The sequence below is a fragment of the Neofelis nebulosa genome, chromosome 16 (assembly GCF_028018385.1).
Source record: "Neofelis nebulosa isolate mNeoNeb1 chromosome 16, mNeoNeb1.pri, whole genome shotgun sequence".
Classification (NCBI taxonomy): Eukaryota; Metazoa; Chordata; class Mammalia; order Carnivora; family Felidae; genus Neofelis; species Neofelis nebulosa.
Genome location: NC_080797.1, coordinates 48,378,166 through 48,395,256, shown reverse-complemented (window position 1 = coordinate 48,395,256; position 17,091 = coordinate 48,378,166). Strand labels below are relative to the sequence as shown.

Genomic DNA, 17,091 nt, shown 5'->3' with positions numbered 1-17,091 from the left:
TTAAAAGTATAAAAACTGGATTTCAGGACATTAAACAAGATGCACTAGCAGACTCAGCATGTTATTTTCAATATGACAAAGGAAAGAATGAAACTATTTATACAGAAAAATGCATTTATATTATTAATAGTTAATAACAAAGCAACCGTGGGGCGCCTGGGTAGCTCAGTCAGTTAAGCATCTGACTTCAGCTCAGGTCATGACCTCCTGGTTCATGGCTTGAGCCCCGTGTCCAGCTCTGTGCTGACAGTTCAGATTCTGTGTCACCCTCTCTTTCTGTCCCTCTCCCATTCTCACTGTCTCTCTTTTTCCCTCTCTTAAAAATAAACATTAAAAAAATAATTTTAAAAAAATAACAAAGCAACCATAATGAGTTTTGAATTACCTTAGCAGTTAACAAAGTAAATTATAAAGGAGCCAGAGGATCAAATCTCCAGAAAACAATGAAAACCTTAAATATCAAATAATGACCCTAAGAATTCCCTTAAAGATATAAAAACCTAAAAGAAGATTTCAATATTGAGGGCAAGGGCCTAATATCATCACAAAAGAGATTTCCAAACCAGCATGTGGTCTACAGTTATTTATAAAAATATATATTCCTAAACTTTTTTTGTTAATATAAGAGTAAGAACTGGGGCGCCTGGGTGGCTCAGTCAGTTAAGCAGCCGATTTCGGCTCAGGTCATGATCTCGTGCTCTGTGAGTTCGAGCCCTGCATCAGGCTCTGTGCTGACAGCTCAGAGCCTGGAGCCTGCTTCCGATTCTGTGTCTCCTTCTCTCTCTGCCCCTTCCCTCCTTGCTGTCTCTGTCTCTCTCAAAAATAATAAACATTAAAAAAAAAAATTAAAAAAAAAAAGAGAGTAAGAACCATCTCCTCAACAAAACAAAAATACACATAAAACATAAAAACACTCAAATTATTTTTACATTAAATGCTAATCACAATCAAATTATAAATAACTTCTCTTTAGTTTTACATATCAAATTCCGTTAATAAAGTAGTTTTACTAAACAAATCCTAAACCTAATTCATCACTATTTATTATGAACAAATATCAGGATAAGAGTTTGCATTTGCTCTTTGAAATTACAAAAGAACATCATCATTCTTGAAAATCAGATATGTGCTATTTCAAAAGAAAATCTACTGTGTTTATGTCTCAGATATACCTAGATGTATGTTTCTAGAAATTCTTTGGCACTGGCAAATTAGGTTTGACTTATGGTACTCTTATCAAGAAATTATAGGGGCGCCTGGGTGGCGCAGTCGGTTAAGCGTCCGACTTCAGCCAGGTCACGATCTCACGGTCCGTGAGTTCGAGCCCCGCGTCAGGCTCTGGGCTGATGGCTCGGAGCCTGGAGCCTGTTTCCGATTCTGCGTCTCCCTCTCTCTCTGCCCCTCCCCCGTTCATGCTCTGTCTCTCTCTGTCCCAAAAATAAATTAAAAACGTTGAAAAAAAAAAATTTAAAAAAAAAAAAAAAAAAAAAAGAAATTATAGCCCTCAGGCGCCTTGGTGGCTCAGTCAGTTGAGCATCCAACTCTTGTTTTCATCTCGGGTCATGATCTTGCAGTTTGTGGGATGGAGCCCTGCATCAGGCTCTGCACTGTCAGTACAGAGCATGCTTGGCATCCTCTCTCTTCCCCTCCCCGACTTGCACATGCGCACAGGAAAAAAAATAAAAAGAAAAAAAGAAATAATAGTCCTCATTTCAAAAAAATTACCAACAATATTTTTGTTCTGTTGGGAGAGACACAGTCCACTCTTAAACAACACCAAGGGTTGTCCAAGGCTCTTGAAAAAATGAATATGAAAAGACTTCAAGGGAAAATCCCTTCCCTAAGGAAGGCTGGTTCCCTTAACGTTCTGTTTTATGATCTAGGTGCTGGTTACAAAAATGAGTTGTTTGTAAAATTAATTAACCTAAATACTCGGGATCTGTGCACTATTCTGTACATACGTGATTTTTCAATAAAGTTTTTTAAAAAATTAGTCAAATTATCTATTCTAGTGAGGAATTACCTGTTGTCATAGATCCGTAACATGGCAATATTAACAAACCATCCAGAGTTGTATCTTGAACATCATAATCATAGTCAACAGACTCCGCCATCTGAAAAAGTAACTCACAACTTTTTTCAATTTCAAACTGACCTGAAATGAGGGAGGAAAATAACGTTAGCAAATGAACAGCAAATATTATTTAAGAATGGGGGGGGGAAAAAGCCTTCTAGATTAAAATTAGTTTTGCATAATAGTTATTTTAAATCTCATCTGATCTAAAGGAGATGAACAAATAAACTGTACCAAATCTCAACAATAAAATTAAAAACTGAACACCAGTTCCCAAGCAATTTAAACCTCTACAGGAATAAAAATGTTTATAATCTTCAAGACTTTCATCTTGTTAACACAGTATTTGAGAAAGACTCAGTAAAGTTAATCATTAATATAGGAGTATCTAGTCCAAGAGATACTGCATTTAGGTGTATTTCAAAATACTTAAAGTAATCTGAAAAAGGCAGCAATTGTTACAATGTCTCACTTCTGACAGTACAAGGCAGAGTAGGAGGAGAGCGATGAAATGACTCATTTCTGTTAGTAGGATGCTGCTAATTGAAGAATCACACTAGTTTAGGATTTAACTAATCTATTTTTGACTTCCAAAAAAGGCCTATGAGACATGGATTTAACACCTCATGTACTGCTATCACACAGTACCATCCCACCACTCAAAGAAGAAAGGAGCTGGTAGGATGTCTTTTGAAATAATGGAATTAATCATTCAGATCCAGGACTGTTTAGTGTGGTCACACCTCTATATAAGGCAGACTAAGAAAAATATTAATACTTTACCATTTAATATCTTTTTATTAAAAGGTCAGTGTATTTTATGTATGTTTACTAATGAGACTGGCAGTTTTCATGGCAGTATAGAATTATATTTCTTATATAAGGCATGACATCTACAACTATTCAGATAAATCATAAAAAGGCAATATGAGTTAAATATGAGCCCAGATTTCCCAACAAAAGTAACACTCTATTGTGCCACATTTGCTTCTCATAAATAGTTAAGTTTTTAAACCTGATACTGAATGCTCACCAGTCAGGAAAACCAATATGTCTCCAGCCATTTCATTCAAATGGATATCCATGGTCACTTTCACAATCTAAAGCAAGAAACACAAGCATAATATGCTATAATATAATATAGTGGAAATAGAGTACCCCACTCCCAATCATTTCCCCTTGTTCCACAGAAAAATTAAATTTGGTTCTCAAAAGTGCAAGGAACTATGAGGGCTGCCATTAAAATAAAAGGGAACAAATGAATTACTAAACTACTTAATCAACTAGAATCAGAATATAAAAAAAAGGCATAAAAAGGATGTCAAGTACTACCGCTTGGATATATGCAGTATTTTCTCTGTCTCGTGGGCCAATCAAATTGCAGAATTTTTCTCTGACTGGATAAAGCCTTCCAGGTATATCAAATATTGGACAATTTCCAAAGAATGCAGAGAGCTTGGCTAATTCCATAGTTGCTGACATCACCACAACCTTCAAATGCTCTTTCCTGTTAGGAGACTTCTCCTGAAATAATTTCTTTAATAAGCCAAATAAGATGTCCTGAAAAAAAGTAAATTTCTAATAAGTCACAAGTATACCTAAAAACCAACTTATTTTAAATATTTTGCTTTCCTAACCAAAGAACTCCTATTTCAACAGATTAAAATGTAAGTAAGACCAGACAATTCTCTACAAGGTAAAAGTTACCCCAAAGAAATAAACTAATAAATAACCATTATATTAAAATACTCACTGTAGTTAGAGTTCTCTCATGGGCTTCATCTAAAATGATGACGCTGAACTTGGTAAGATTTGGATCTCCCAGAATATGTTTCAGTAAACATCCATCAGTCATATATTTGATTGCAGTTTCCTAATGTTCAAACAGCAGAGTATATCAACTTACATATACAGTGTTACAGAAATTCACCCCTACTTTACAGACTAAAATTTCCCCCAAATGTACAGAAATTAGGTATTCTAACTAATCTGACTAAATAAAAAAGTACATAAAATAGCCTAACAACAAGGATGCTAAATTATAAAACATGTGACCTACACAGGGACAGAGATAAGGAACTAAGGTGGATATTCTAGGATAAAGCAACAAAAGTGACCAATACGGAGATATAAAGTAGTCAGGGGAAAGTGGTAAGATAATGCAATGCCTTCACATGAGCAAGCTGTAGGAAGCAGCAATGAAATGCGATCCATCTCCGTCTCAGCCACTGTTTTAGAGGACTCAGGAGAAAAGGTAGACGAAATAGGTGCACAATTTCTTCTCACTCTCTTCTTCCCTCACTACTCTCTTATTTTAAAAACTATGTAAGCCAACTAGCATTAAAACAAGGTGAGAATAAGAACCAAAGGCTACGAGTTAACAGCAATATAAACATAAAACAAGGGAAGACAAAAGAAAGAAAATTCCCCAGGAGTGATCATTAGGAAGGCAAAGACAGTATTTTGAGGAGTCACTGTGTGCATAAATGATGGCCATTCCTATTAAGAACCATATTCGAATAGGGATTGTTTTGTATCTGATACAAGATTTAAAAAATCCTGAGGGAATATAAATTGTGACCATTAACTACTAAAAAGAAAACAATTTTAAACTTGTTGGTACCATGAATACAGAAGATACTCGATAAATACTTGCTTACTGACTTTTCGAAGTTGTCCATTTTCCATTGACTTTAGCGATACAAATATACAACATGGATGAAGCTTGAAAATATTATGATAAATGAAACAATCCAGACACAAAGGACCAAATAGTATATGATTCAACTTATAATTGGTACTTAGTAAAGGTAAATTCATAGAGATGGAAAGTAGAATAGAAGTTACCACAAGCTTCAACAAAACTAACACTCTTACTTAAGAGTCTTACTTAATGGACCATGGATATCCATTTGAATATCCATTTGAATGAAATGGCTGGAGACATATTGGTTTTCCTGACTGGTGAGCATTCAGTATCAGGTTTAAAAACTTAACTATTTATGAGAAGCAAATGTGGCACAATAGAGTGTTACTTTTGTTGAAGTAAGTAAGAGGGGGGAGGGGGGATGGAGGGGCTAATGTTTAGTAGATATAGTGTCTGTTTGAGATGATAAAAAAGTTCTGAAAATAAAGAGTGGTGATGGATACACAAGATTGTGAATGTATTTCAGGCCAATGAACTGTACACCTAAAAATTATTAAAATGGTAAATTTTACATTATGTATATTTTAATACTATAAAAATTGTTTTAGAGAATGCAAATGTAAGTTATATATCAAGGGTTCTTACAGCTAAAAAATAAGAGAATCCTTAAAAAAATAAACATGTCACTTATAAACGAACTGAGAAGGGAGAAAATAGGAAAGCTATTTCATTCACAATGGGCAACAAATCATTAACAATGGGCAACAAAAATTAATTCTTTTTTTTTTTAAGTTTATTTTGGAGAGAGAGTGAGACTGTGAGCAGGGCAGAGGCAGAGAGAGAGAGAGAGGGAGAAAGAGAATCCCAAGCAGGCTCTAAGCTATCACTGCGGAGCCCAAAATGGGGCTCAAAACCCACAAACCATGAGATCACGACCTGAGCCAAAATTGAGAGTCAGATGCTTAACTGACGGAGCCACCCAGGTGCACAAACAAAATTAATTCTAATCTGAGGCTTTGTTTCTTAAAATTATAAATGCAGGGGCTGGCTCAATCAGAAGAGCATGCAATTCTTGGATCTCAGGGTTGTGAGATCCAAGGGGAAAAGTGGTAAGATAATGCAAGCCCCATATGGGGTGTAGAGATTACTTAAAAATAAAAACTTTAAAAAATAAATAAAATAAAATGCAAATTTGAAGTTAAACTCTTTCATAACTTTCTCCAATCTGTCTATATATAAGTTTACAGGACTTATAGCAATAAAACTTTTGTACCTTAGAGCTGCAATCATCAAAACGGACTTGGTACCCTACTTTGGATCCCAAAGTGCATTTCATTTCTTCAGCAACCCTCTGAGCAACTGATATAGCAGCTACTTTTCGTGGCTGAGTCACCCCAATCATACCATGTTGTGAAAACCCTATCAAAAACAGAGGTAAAAAACACAAAACTGTTAACAACTGCTTCCAATTAGAGCTAAATTGTTTCTGACCAATCAACACAAACTGTTCAAATGTTTCCAAAAGAAAACCCTGCAAATTAACAACATACCGTTTTACCCGATGTACCATGGAAATTTTAGTAATAAAAAAATAAAAATACATATTCAAAATATACATATTTTAATTAGCTTTTTCCAATTTCAGTCTAATGATTTACACTAAAGAATAAGTCTAAAATTTTTAATCCCTAGGAATCTCATAAATTCCACAGAATTCCTAGATTTACTTTTGCCACAGAAGTTTAAACATACCACCTTTCATATTTTTACCATTTTAGTATTTCTGAGAGATGCATCTTACAATTGATGCTGTTTTTCTTTATTAATAGGATGCAAAACTATACTACTGCAAAAATAGTAGGCAAAAACAAGACATTCCATGTTTTAAAAAATGGCACATCAGATTTAATGGATTAGAATAAGTTAATATCAGAGAAGAAATTTTCATCTTTTATATGAATAACATCCAATATAATTTTGCTCTATACCAACCTTATGATAGGAAGTTTTACCATATTGAAGTTAAAGACACTTTAAGGGTAGGAAATTTGTTAGTTGGCTTGGTGTTATGAAATCAGGGAATAAATATTTACCTGATAACCCTCTGGAGAAGGAACCAAGAAATACTAATGTCAGCAACAGATATCACTATATCCCTTCCTCCTGAAAATTATTTCAATACCCAGTGGTTAACTGCAAGACAACCTCATTCTATAGCAGAGAATCATTATCTACCTATAATTTTATTTGAGATTATTATGACAATTAAAAATGGAAAAAACATCATCTGAATTAACTCCTGAATGTGAAATAACACCATAAAAAAGCAGGAAAGATGTAGGGAGGGTGTGTCAATAGAAGAATCGGGACTGTAAAACAAATGGTGGGTATTTGTGCAATACAGAGTCCCATTAGCTTTTAAGAGGATTTTTTTTAAGTTTATTTATTTATTTAGAGAGAGAGCACACACTCGCACACGAGAGGGGAAGGGGCAGAGAGAGGGGGAGAGAGAGAATCCCAAGCAGGCTCCACGCTCTCAGCAGACCTGGACTAGGGGCTCCATCCCACAACTGTGAGATCATGACTTCAGCCAAAATCAAGAGTCAGAGGCTTAACCAACTGAGCCACCCAGGTGTCCCAAGAGGTTATTTTTTAAATACTCCCAATATTATCCGAGAATAAAATTACCTGCTTCATATAGATATTTTGGGAGTTGAGTGGTTTTACCACTTCCTGTATTTCCAGTAACAATAAGGAATGAATTGTCCCTCACAGCTTGAATAAGCTTTTTTCTTTGTTTTTGAATAGGAAAAGTTGGAGTAGTTCCTCCCTCCTGTGATGTGCATCCTTTCTCTTCTGTAATAACAGAAAAACAATTGTGCAATTAAAAGGCCTGTAAAGATATCTCTAACTCAATTTCCCAGAACTGAATAGAGAAAGACAACAGAATTTTGGGGCTGGAATGGATCGATCCATGACTTCTCAGGTAAGTCACCTTTGTCAAATTGGTATGTAAGGGTTTACAAGCCCATAAAAACTTTTTAGTAAAATCTAACAACGTGAGCATTTGCTAATGCACGACTCAGAGTACTTGACAAAGTAGGCCTAGCACAAGGCAATGTATATGCGAGCATACCCATACAGAAGCACAAAGCCCAATTTTATTAAACAATAGACCAAAAACTAGAACACTGCAGGAAACTCTCGGCTGAATTTTAAAAAGCCACCTGTGTTTGCTTCTGATTCATGGTTCAAGTTAGGTCCCTGTTCAGAGTGACTGATATCCCAGAAGGCCAAGTGGTGGGTAACCATGGAAACTGGCTCCTGGAAACTGGCTCCCTTCATACCATACCCAAAGGCAGGCTGGCGGCCCGACGAGCGGGGCGGGGGGTGGGGGGGGGGGCTGGATGGGTAGAGAACAAAGGCTTTAAGAGCCTGTTTAAGAGCAGAACGCGTCTAGGCGTTGGGGTTCACTTTTTTGTCCCCCAGCAGGGTTTTCACCCAACTTGGATCTGGGACCGCCCCCCTCAAAACCAAAGTGCTCACTGGAGGCAAAGTTCGCCTCCGGCTTGGACGGCGAGAAGAACGCTGCAGCCTCCTCTCCACTTTTCTCTGCTCGCCAAAGGCGTACTTTTATCCCCCCAAAAGCCCCCATGCCGAAACTCCCGCTGGCCTCCGCAGCGTCCCGCGGACCGCACCTCTATCAGCGATGGAAACAGCCGAAGGCCGCTCTTCCTGAAGGTCTATTGACCGCTCACCCTCCTCCTGCCGCCTCGGCGCCCTGCCCGCGACGGCGGGAAACCGGGACATAGACCTGGCCCGGAGCGGAGGTGAGCACGTCCACCGATCTGGGGAGATGGGAGGGGAAAGGCGAAGACGCGCCCTGATGACGTCGAGGTGTTTACTTCCGCGCGTGCGACTTGGAGCGAGGGGAGGGGGAGCTGTTAGGTGACGTGGCGCCCTGCCGCCGGAAAGCTTCCCCACACCCGCGACCTGGCCGGGCCCCCAACCGGGGGCTTACCCCCGAGGGTTTCCCTCCATCCTCGGGTGTGTGCTTCGCCTTGGGCCTTGATGCCGCCCCAAGGTCCAGAAGGGCCCTCTCCCACTTGTGCGCAGAAGAGCCAGGTGATAATCCCTTTACTAAGCTACTGTGGTCAGTGTAACCCTGTTCTGCTTGCACACACCTATTGTGATGTGACCCTTTGCCAGAACTGGAACCTTTCTAGAGTGCAGCGTTTCCAGGACACATTCTCACCTTGCTCAGTCTGTAATCACCTGTTCATTTCAGAACTACTGCGTTGCAGAGCTGAACTTCGAGTTCTGTAGTGTCCAAAACCTACGGCCCACACGCTATGCATTTCCTTCATAGGACCCTGCATTTCAATTTATTTTCTTCCTCTTTCTCACAACTAGACACAAAAGCAGGAACTTTAGAAAACCACAGTACATTTCGGCCCAGCAAAGTAATTCAAAATAAGCCATCAATATTTGTTTAATTTTCTGGATGGATGAATGAATTATTGATTTTCAGAGGATTTAAGCTCACTTAATGGATATGGATTTCTTGGAAACCACAATACTTGAAAGGATAAACAAATACACAACAGAGGTGGGGCGACTTTTTCAGAAAAGGTACTTTGTGTGTGTGTGTGTGTGTGGGGAATCTTATTATAGAATCTTCCAATTTTGTAAGTAGTATCAATTGTAACAAAATCAATGCTGGAAGAAGATTGTTTCCTGGGCTTTTCAACTATTCTTACTGTTAGAATTAACCAACACTTCCTGTCAAACAAGACAACTCAAAGTTGTCCCTTCACCATTAATTAAAGGCCACTATGCTCCTATCTGATCAGGCTTCAAACGATGTCATTGGACCCCAAGATTTTTCTGTGCTCATAAAAATGTACCAACTGCTTTTAGGTGGGACTGATTAACATCTCCTAAAATGCAAACTTATTGGATTTTGAATGGTACCAAATGAAATCCAGCTAACAGCTCTATAGCTCTAAAACCTGGGTGCTACAGGAATAAACCTAGCAATAGGAGAATATGTCAGATTTCTCTCATCCATTAAAGGAATCTCCCAACCTTCTAGATTCTCTTAGAAATTCAAAATATTTACAAGTCAGAAAACAAAGCAAAAAATACATTTGTAGCACAAAGTACTGGTGAATAACAGGGCATGGTATTTTAGTATATGGCACTATACTATCAAAGTCACTTCATAAAAAAGTGAACAGAATCATTTCAGACCAATGATAGTTACTACTTATTGGGCACTTAATAGTCAAGCATTTAATATAAATTTTTTCATTTATTCCCCACAAAAAGAGAAGTAGGTTATTGTTATACCTAATTTTCACATGAGAGAATCAAGGCTCACACACTTGCTGAAGACAATAAAACAAAGAGGTAATAGGACCAAGATTTGCCACATTAATAACCACTATACAGTGATGGGAGATGGAATTCTCTAAATTATCTAAATCTTGGTGCCTAATATATTTTCTTTCAATGTTTGCAAGTTAACTATTATGGAATGACTCCATTCTTGATTGAGAATCACCTAATGAGAGTATCCAGGAAAAACCCCTGCAAACCAAGAATAAGGAAAAGTAAAAGTGAAAAACTCAAATGTTGTTTAACATTGTTGATTTTAAAATCAAGGACATTTAAAACATGTTACCATTAATAGCCATATGCTCCAGGCTACTCCAAATTAAAAGAACAATTATTTCCCCACGAGTTAGTTTACAAATTTCAATGGCAAACAAGATACAAATAGGCAATAAAAATAGAAAATACATGGGTTGAATCTAAGAAGAAAGGTTAGTATTGCAAACAACATTCAATCTATTTCCTGTTACCTTTGGGTCACAAGAAAAACCTGAAATAAGTTATATTTAAAGAAATGTGAGGAGTATAAATTGCACCCTGCTGCTATTATCTCATACGCAGTCTTTCAAAATGTTCTTGAATCCAAGAAATTTGTTTCTGACCATCCAAAAGACAGGAAGAAACCTCAATATTAGAGATGTACAACAATGGAATAGAATTTTAAAATCATCTCCAGGAAAGATAGGAGAATACAGAATCAATGTTACAATGTAGAAGAAATAACTGGAGGCGTGCCTGGGTGGCTCAGTTGGTTGAGTGACAGACCAGCTCAGGTCATGATCTCGCAGTCTGTGAGTTCGGGCTCTGTGCTGACAGCTCGGAGCCTGGAGCCTAATTCATATTCTGTGTCTCCCCCCCTCTGCCCCTCCCCTGCTCATGCTCTGTGTCTCTCTGTCTCTCAATAATGAATGTTAAAAAAAAGAAAGAAAGAAAGAAAGAAAGAAAGAAAGAAAGAAAGAAAGAACGAACGAACTGGAGCAGAAAGAAAAATTATCAAAGAAATTAATGCAAAAAAACCCAAAAATTTACAAACACCAGACAAGTGGTGAGATGTAGAAAGTTAATCAAAACAGGAAGTCAGGGAAAGATAGTGAGCAATGGTGTCAAATAAATGGATTTTTTTAAATTCATAAATTTGACCAAAACAATGGTTGTCTTGGTAAAGAGAGGCAGAGAGAAGGCAGATTGTAAGTGGGTGAAAAGAGAATTAGAGAGTCAATTGAAAACATACATAATGCGTTTGGAGATGTTTGGTTAGAATCAAGCAAGGTAAATGAAAGGGAAAGAAAAGGATAGCCAGAAAAAGATGCCACTGCTACAGTGTATATATGATGATTTTAAAAAGATGTGGTCAATGAAATCATCGGGAACAGTTAGAAAGTGTGTTTCGAGAGCTGAAACTGATGAAGAGAGGTACTGATGAAGGAGAAAAAGCAAGTTCACATTTTGAGAAAAGATGCAGGATTGGAAGAGACAGAACAAACTTTTAGTCAGGGTAAGTGTCATAAATCTGCATTTGTAGCAGATTTGTATCCCAAGATATGAATCTGATTGTTTCTCTGTATTTTCCTTCTCTATTTTTATCCTACTTGTAAACCAAGGGCCTTTCTTCCTTTTCAGCCCTCACCCAAGTAGAAACAAAGATTCAAGGACATTGCTGACCTGAGGGCCAAGACTAGAGCCTCCTGTACATGAAGAACTGGTTATTTTCTCTCTCAGGACTGATAGGACTGGGCCTAGAAATAGGGAAGAAAGAAGGAAGAATGTAATGAAAAATAAGGAGCACTAGAAGGCATTAGAGCCCTCAAAGTGGGCAAGAGAAATAGGCTTGAAAGTTCTAATAGAAGGAATTCAAGAAGATGAACCATCCTCACATGTGGACCCCTCCTCCTTTAAAAAACCAAAACCTATGACGTTTGTCATTTAGCAGTCTTGGATATGTAGCCCTGAAAGAGAGGGAGGGGAGCTTGTACATTCTGGAGGGAGTGGAAGCATGAAGAAGAACCTCACTCCTAAACCAGGTAGAACTAGATAGAAACAGTTGGGAATTTTTCTATGAGTGATGTGATCGACACCATATCAGTTTCTTTGGGGGGGGCGGGTTGTGGGTTTTTTTAATGTTTTTAAATTTATTTTTGAGAGAGAGAGAGACAGTGCAAGCAGGGGAGGGGCAGAGAGAGGGAGACACAGAATCCGAAGCAGGCTCCATCTGGGGTCTGAGCTGTCAGCAGGGTCTGAGCTGTCAGCGCAAAGCCCAATGCGGGTCTCGAACGCACCATGAGATCATGACCTGAGCCAAAATCAGACACTTAACCTAATAAGCCACCCAGGCACCACCATGCCACTGTTATGTATTATACTAACATGTCTGTAAGATGTTAGCAACTTGGAGATTTGGAGGAAAAATAGACGGACATATCCTAGAACTTAGCAAAGTATCCATCTTTCAGTTCAAAGGTAAAAGAAACCATCACACTTTCTTCTCTTTTTAATCTTATGTTTCTGTTGTCCAGATATTAAGATGTGAGTTAGTATCATAAAGATCCTCACCATGCAGTCATTAAATCACTCATGAATGTTATAATTTAATCAAAAGATTAATAAAGATTGAGACACTTCTAATCATTGTCAATGAAAATTGATGCTTTATACATATGCATATAATCTTGAATAAATGTGTAGAATTCCATTATTCTATTAGTAAAATAGACCCTCTTTCAAATGAAGGCTCAGTGATGACTCCGACTTCCTATTCATTCATTCATTCATTCATCCATTCATTCATGTATTCATTCAATAAATATTAGAATACACAACTCTCATATGTACACTTTTTTTGTTTTGTTTTGTTTGGCTGGATACAGTATACTTTATTGATGGTACATGATAAGGTAGGGCTCCCCAAGCCTCTCCCCTTCTTCAGGGGGTCTGGGATGGAAACTGGAGGTCAGGAGATTCTCAGGTGTTTTGGTGGATAAGTTGGGGCAAGGACTCCCCAGCAGCTGAGAGCCTCTCTCTTCTTCCTCTTGCTGGGGCTGGTGGTCCAGGGGACTCTTACTCTTGGAGGCCATGTGGACCGTAAGGTCCACCAACTGGTTGCTGTATCCAAATTCATTGTCATTCTAGGAAATGAGCTTGACAAAGTGGTCATTGAGAGCAATGCCAGCCCCAGCGTAGAAGGTGGAAGAGTGGGTGTCACTGTTAAAGTCGCAGGAGATGACTTGGTCCTCGGTGTAGCCCAGGATGTCCTTGAGGGGGCCCTCTGGTGCCCGCTTCACCACCTTCTTGATGTCATCGTATTTGGCAGCTTTCTCCAGGTGGCAAGTCAGATCCACGGCAGACACATTGGGTGTGGGGACACAGAAGGCCATGCCAGTAAGCTTCCCATTCAGCTCAGGGATGACCTTGCCCATGGCCTTGGCAGTGCCAGTAGAAGCAGGGATGATGTTCTGGGCAGCCTGTAAGCCATCATGCCACAGCTTCCCAGATGGGCCGTCCACAGTCTTCTGGGTGGCAGTTATGGCATGGACTGTGGTCATGAGTCCCTCCATGATGCTGAAGTTGTCATGGATGACCTTGGCCAGAGGGTCCAGGCAGTTGGTGGTGCAGGAGGCATTGCTGACAACCTTGAGGGAGTTGTCATACTTCTCATGGTTCATGCACATCACTAACATGGGGGCATCAGCAGAAGGGACAGAGAGGATGACCCTCTTGGCCCCACCCTTCAAGTGAGCCTTCTCCATGGTGTTGAATACCTCAATGTACTCCACACAACATACTCAGCACCAGCATCACCCCATTTGATGTTGGCGAGATCTCACTTCTGGAAGATGGTGATGGGCTTTCCATTGATGACAAGTTTCCCGTTCTCAGCCTTGACTGTGCCATGGAAGTTGCCATGGGTGGAATCATACTGGAACATGTAGACCATGTAGTTGAGGTCAATGAAGGGGTCATCGATGGCGACAATGTCCACTTTGCCAGAGTTAAAAGCAGCCCTGGTGACCAGGTGCCCAATATGGCCAAATTCGTTGACTCTGACCTTCACCATGGTGTCTTGGGATTCAGCTGGCACTGCACCAGAAGATGCGGCTGTCTGTTGAACAGGGAGGAGCAGAGAACCTTATATGTACCCTTTTTAATAGCCATACAAAGGCATAAAAATATGTGTAAGACATGGTCACTACCTTCAATGACATTACATGTATTTAAGGAGATAAAATATTTAGAGGAAAAACTAGCTAGAGTGATCAGGGAAGGCTTCTTGGAGTTAGTGGCATTTGAACTGAGCTTTGAAAGTTGGGAATATTCCAGTAAATGCCAGGGAAATGTCCTGGATAGAGAAAATTTCACAAAGGCAGTAATAATACAGTGATCAAAATATGATTGATTATGGATTATTGAGAAATCTACAAAATTTAATGTTCTATCTCTGGTCATGGTCTCTGTAAATCTTTCACTTGCCTGAAGGTGGCAAGCTGGGTTTATTCCTGAAATTTCATCATCAATATTATTTGAAAGAAAAATGAAACGGTAGTATTTCTTTGAAAAACAATTTTTTTCATTTCATAAAATCAAAAAGTTTTGAAAAAGATAAAAAAATTACAATCTTTTAAATACCGTATATATTTACTATTACTTTATTATTATTTTTTTTAAATTTTATTTTTAAGTACTCTCTACACCCAGCGTGGGGCTCGAATTCATAACCCCGAGATCAAGAGTTGTATGCTCCTCTGACTGAGGTAGCCAGCCACCCCTAGTATACTTATTTTAAAGCATATACATTTTATATTGCAGATACTTTTAATTTTGGTATTTTAATTTTATGTTCCTTATTGATTCCCTGTTATGATACAATTTTTTCATTGGAAAAAAAGGAGACTATATTTGTTATTTTAAGTTAATTTATTTATTTTAAGTAATCTCTCACCCAAAGTTCAAACTCATGACCCTGAGATCAAGTCACACACTCCTCCAACTGAACCAGTGGGGTACCCCTCAAAGGAGCTTATACTTTTAAGTATTACCATTAAAATCTGTGATAAGCATTGTTTATAAGTCTTTTGAGAGTAGTCATGTTTGTTGAAGGATAATTTCCAAATGGCAAAACTCATCTTTTTTTTTTTTAGTGTATAGTTGTGAGTTTTATGAATTTTGACAAGTGCATATGGTTTGTAACCACCGCTATAATAAAGTTATAAAACACTTCATTATTTTAACAAATTCCCTTGAGCTCTTTTGTGATCAACCCCTTTCTTCACCTCTAGGCCCTGGCAACCACTGATTTGTTTTCTATCTCTGTATTTTGCCTCTTCCAAAATGTCATATGAATGGAATCATATAGGTCTTTCATTCAGCATAATTACCTTGAGTTTCATCTAGAGTTGAATATAGTTATAATGCATATCAGTAACTCAATTCTTTGGGTTATTGAGTCGTATTCCATTGTGTAAATATACCACAATTTGTTTATTAAGTTCATTAGTTGAGGGATATTTATATGGTTTCCACTTTTTGGTGATCATGCATAAAGTCACTATAAACATTGACATACAGGTTTGTTTTTTTTTTTTTTTTTTTTTTTAATGACCATTTTCATTTCTCTTGGGTATATACCCAGAAGTGGAATTTCTGGTCCAATGATAAATGTATGTTTATAAGAACTGCAAAACTGTTTTTCCAAGGAGACTGGAGCATTTTGCACTTTTACCAGCTATCTAGAGAATTCCAGTTGCCTTCATCCTTGCTAGGACTTGGTATTAACAGTATTTTTGTTTTGTTTTGTTTTACCCATTCAAATAATGAGTAGTGGTATGTCCTTTATGGTTTTAATCTACATATCCCTATGGCAATGATGTTGAACATCTTTTTACATATTTAGTTATAGTCCATATACCTTGGATTCAAATCTTTTCTCAACTTGTGTGAGAGAGGGAAGGGTTGCTTATTTTCTCATTATTAAGTTTTGAGAGTTACCTATAGATTCTGGATTCAAGTCCTATATCAGATATATACTTTGCAAATATTTTGGCCTAATCTATGGCTTGTCTTTTAATTTCTTAATTATGTCATCCAAAGAGAAGTTCTTGATTTTGATTAAGTCCAGTCTATCAATATTTTCTCTTTTGATTGTGCTTTTGGTGGTATCTAAGAAATCTTTGCCTAATCAAAGGTCACAAAGATTTTCTCATGTGTTTCTTTCTAGAGTTTTGACAGTTTTGAGTTTGACATTTAGGGTTTAAGCCATTTTGAGTTGAGTTGGGTATGGGTCAAGGTTCTATTTTTTCACACAGTTGTGCAATTGTTCAAGCACCATCACTTCATAGTAGAAAAATTTAGCAAAGGGACTTGCATTTTTATTTATTTTATTTTATTTAAAAAAAATTTTTTTAACGTTTATTTATTTTTGAGACAGAGAGAGACAGAGCATGAATGGGGGAGGGGCAGAGAGAGAGGGAGACACAGAATCCGAAGCAGCCTCCAGGCTCTGAGCCATCAGCCCAGGGCCCGACGAGGGGCTCGAACTCACGGACCGTGAGATCGTGACCTGAGCTGAAGTCGGACGCTTAACCGACTGAGCCACCCAGGCGCCCCGGGACTTGCATTTTTAAATTATACAGTTAAAATCTGTGATAATCTTGTTTGAGAGTTTTCTCAACTTTTCTTTTTAGTTTTTTTTTTAGCTTTATTTTCCAAATATTACATCCTATTTTTAAAAGAGCAATTTGTGTCTTGGTTCTTCTACCTCTCATTTTATTTCATTTGGCAGTGTTAGGATTTCAACGTATTTTCAAATGACACTATGTATCTCTACACTCTCTAGAATTGTGGAATTTAAAACTGCCAACCCCCTTTTTTAGAGATGAGAAAATTGAGACTTAAAGATCTTCAATGAGTTGCCCACAGTCATACAACTAGGCAGAGGCAGAGAAAAGCCCATAGTAGTTTTCCAAATCTCCAGACCAACTGT

The 17,091-nt window shown here is 38.1% G+C and overlaps 1 protein-coding gene, 2 long non-coding RNA genes and 1 pseudogene across 3 annotated transcripts in view; 2 read left to right on the top strand and 2 right to left on the bottom strand.

Moving 5' to 3' along the window:
- DHX40 (DEAH-box helicase 40) overlaps positions 1-8,551 on the bottom strand; it is a 47,493-nt gene extending 38,942 nt beyond the window's left edge. The window contains exons 1-7 of the mRNA XM_058704919.1: positions 8,420-8,551; positions 7,410-7,577; positions 5,995-6,140; positions 3,828-3,947; positions 3,407-3,634; positions 3,108-3,174; positions 2,024-2,155 (exon numbers count right to left, since the gene is read on the bottom strand). Coding sequence (XP_058560902.1) covers positions 2,024-2,155; positions 3,108-3,174; positions 3,407-3,634; positions 3,828-3,947; positions 5,995-6,140; positions 7,410-7,577; positions 8,420-8,531 — 973 coding nt within the window. The 5' untranslated portion in view covers positions 8,532-8,551. The remainder of the gene's footprint in view (positions 1-2,023; positions 2,156-3,107; positions 3,175-3,406; positions 3,635-3,827; positions 3,948-5,994; positions 6,141-7,409; positions 7,578-8,419) is intronic.
- The window catches only part of LOC131498070 (uncharacterized), a 65,745-nt gene continuing 57,091 nt past the window's right edge, over positions 8,438-17,091 (top strand). The window contains exon 1 of the long non-coding RNA XR_009255273.1: positions 8,438-8,551. This is a non-coding gene — a long non-coding RNA (uncharacterized LOC131498070). The remainder of the gene's footprint in view (positions 8,552-17,091) is intronic.
- On the top strand, positions 8,719-11,983 carry LOC131498071 (uncharacterized). Its single transcript, XR_009255274.1, has 2 exons — positions 8,719-8,846; positions 11,739-11,983. It is a non-coding gene; the product is annotated as an uncharacterized LOC131498071 (long non-coding RNA).
- The window catches only part of LOC131498065 (glyceraldehyde-3-phosphate dehydrogenase-like), a 141,676-nt pseudogene continuing 137,525 nt past the window's right edge, over positions 12,941-17,091 (bottom strand).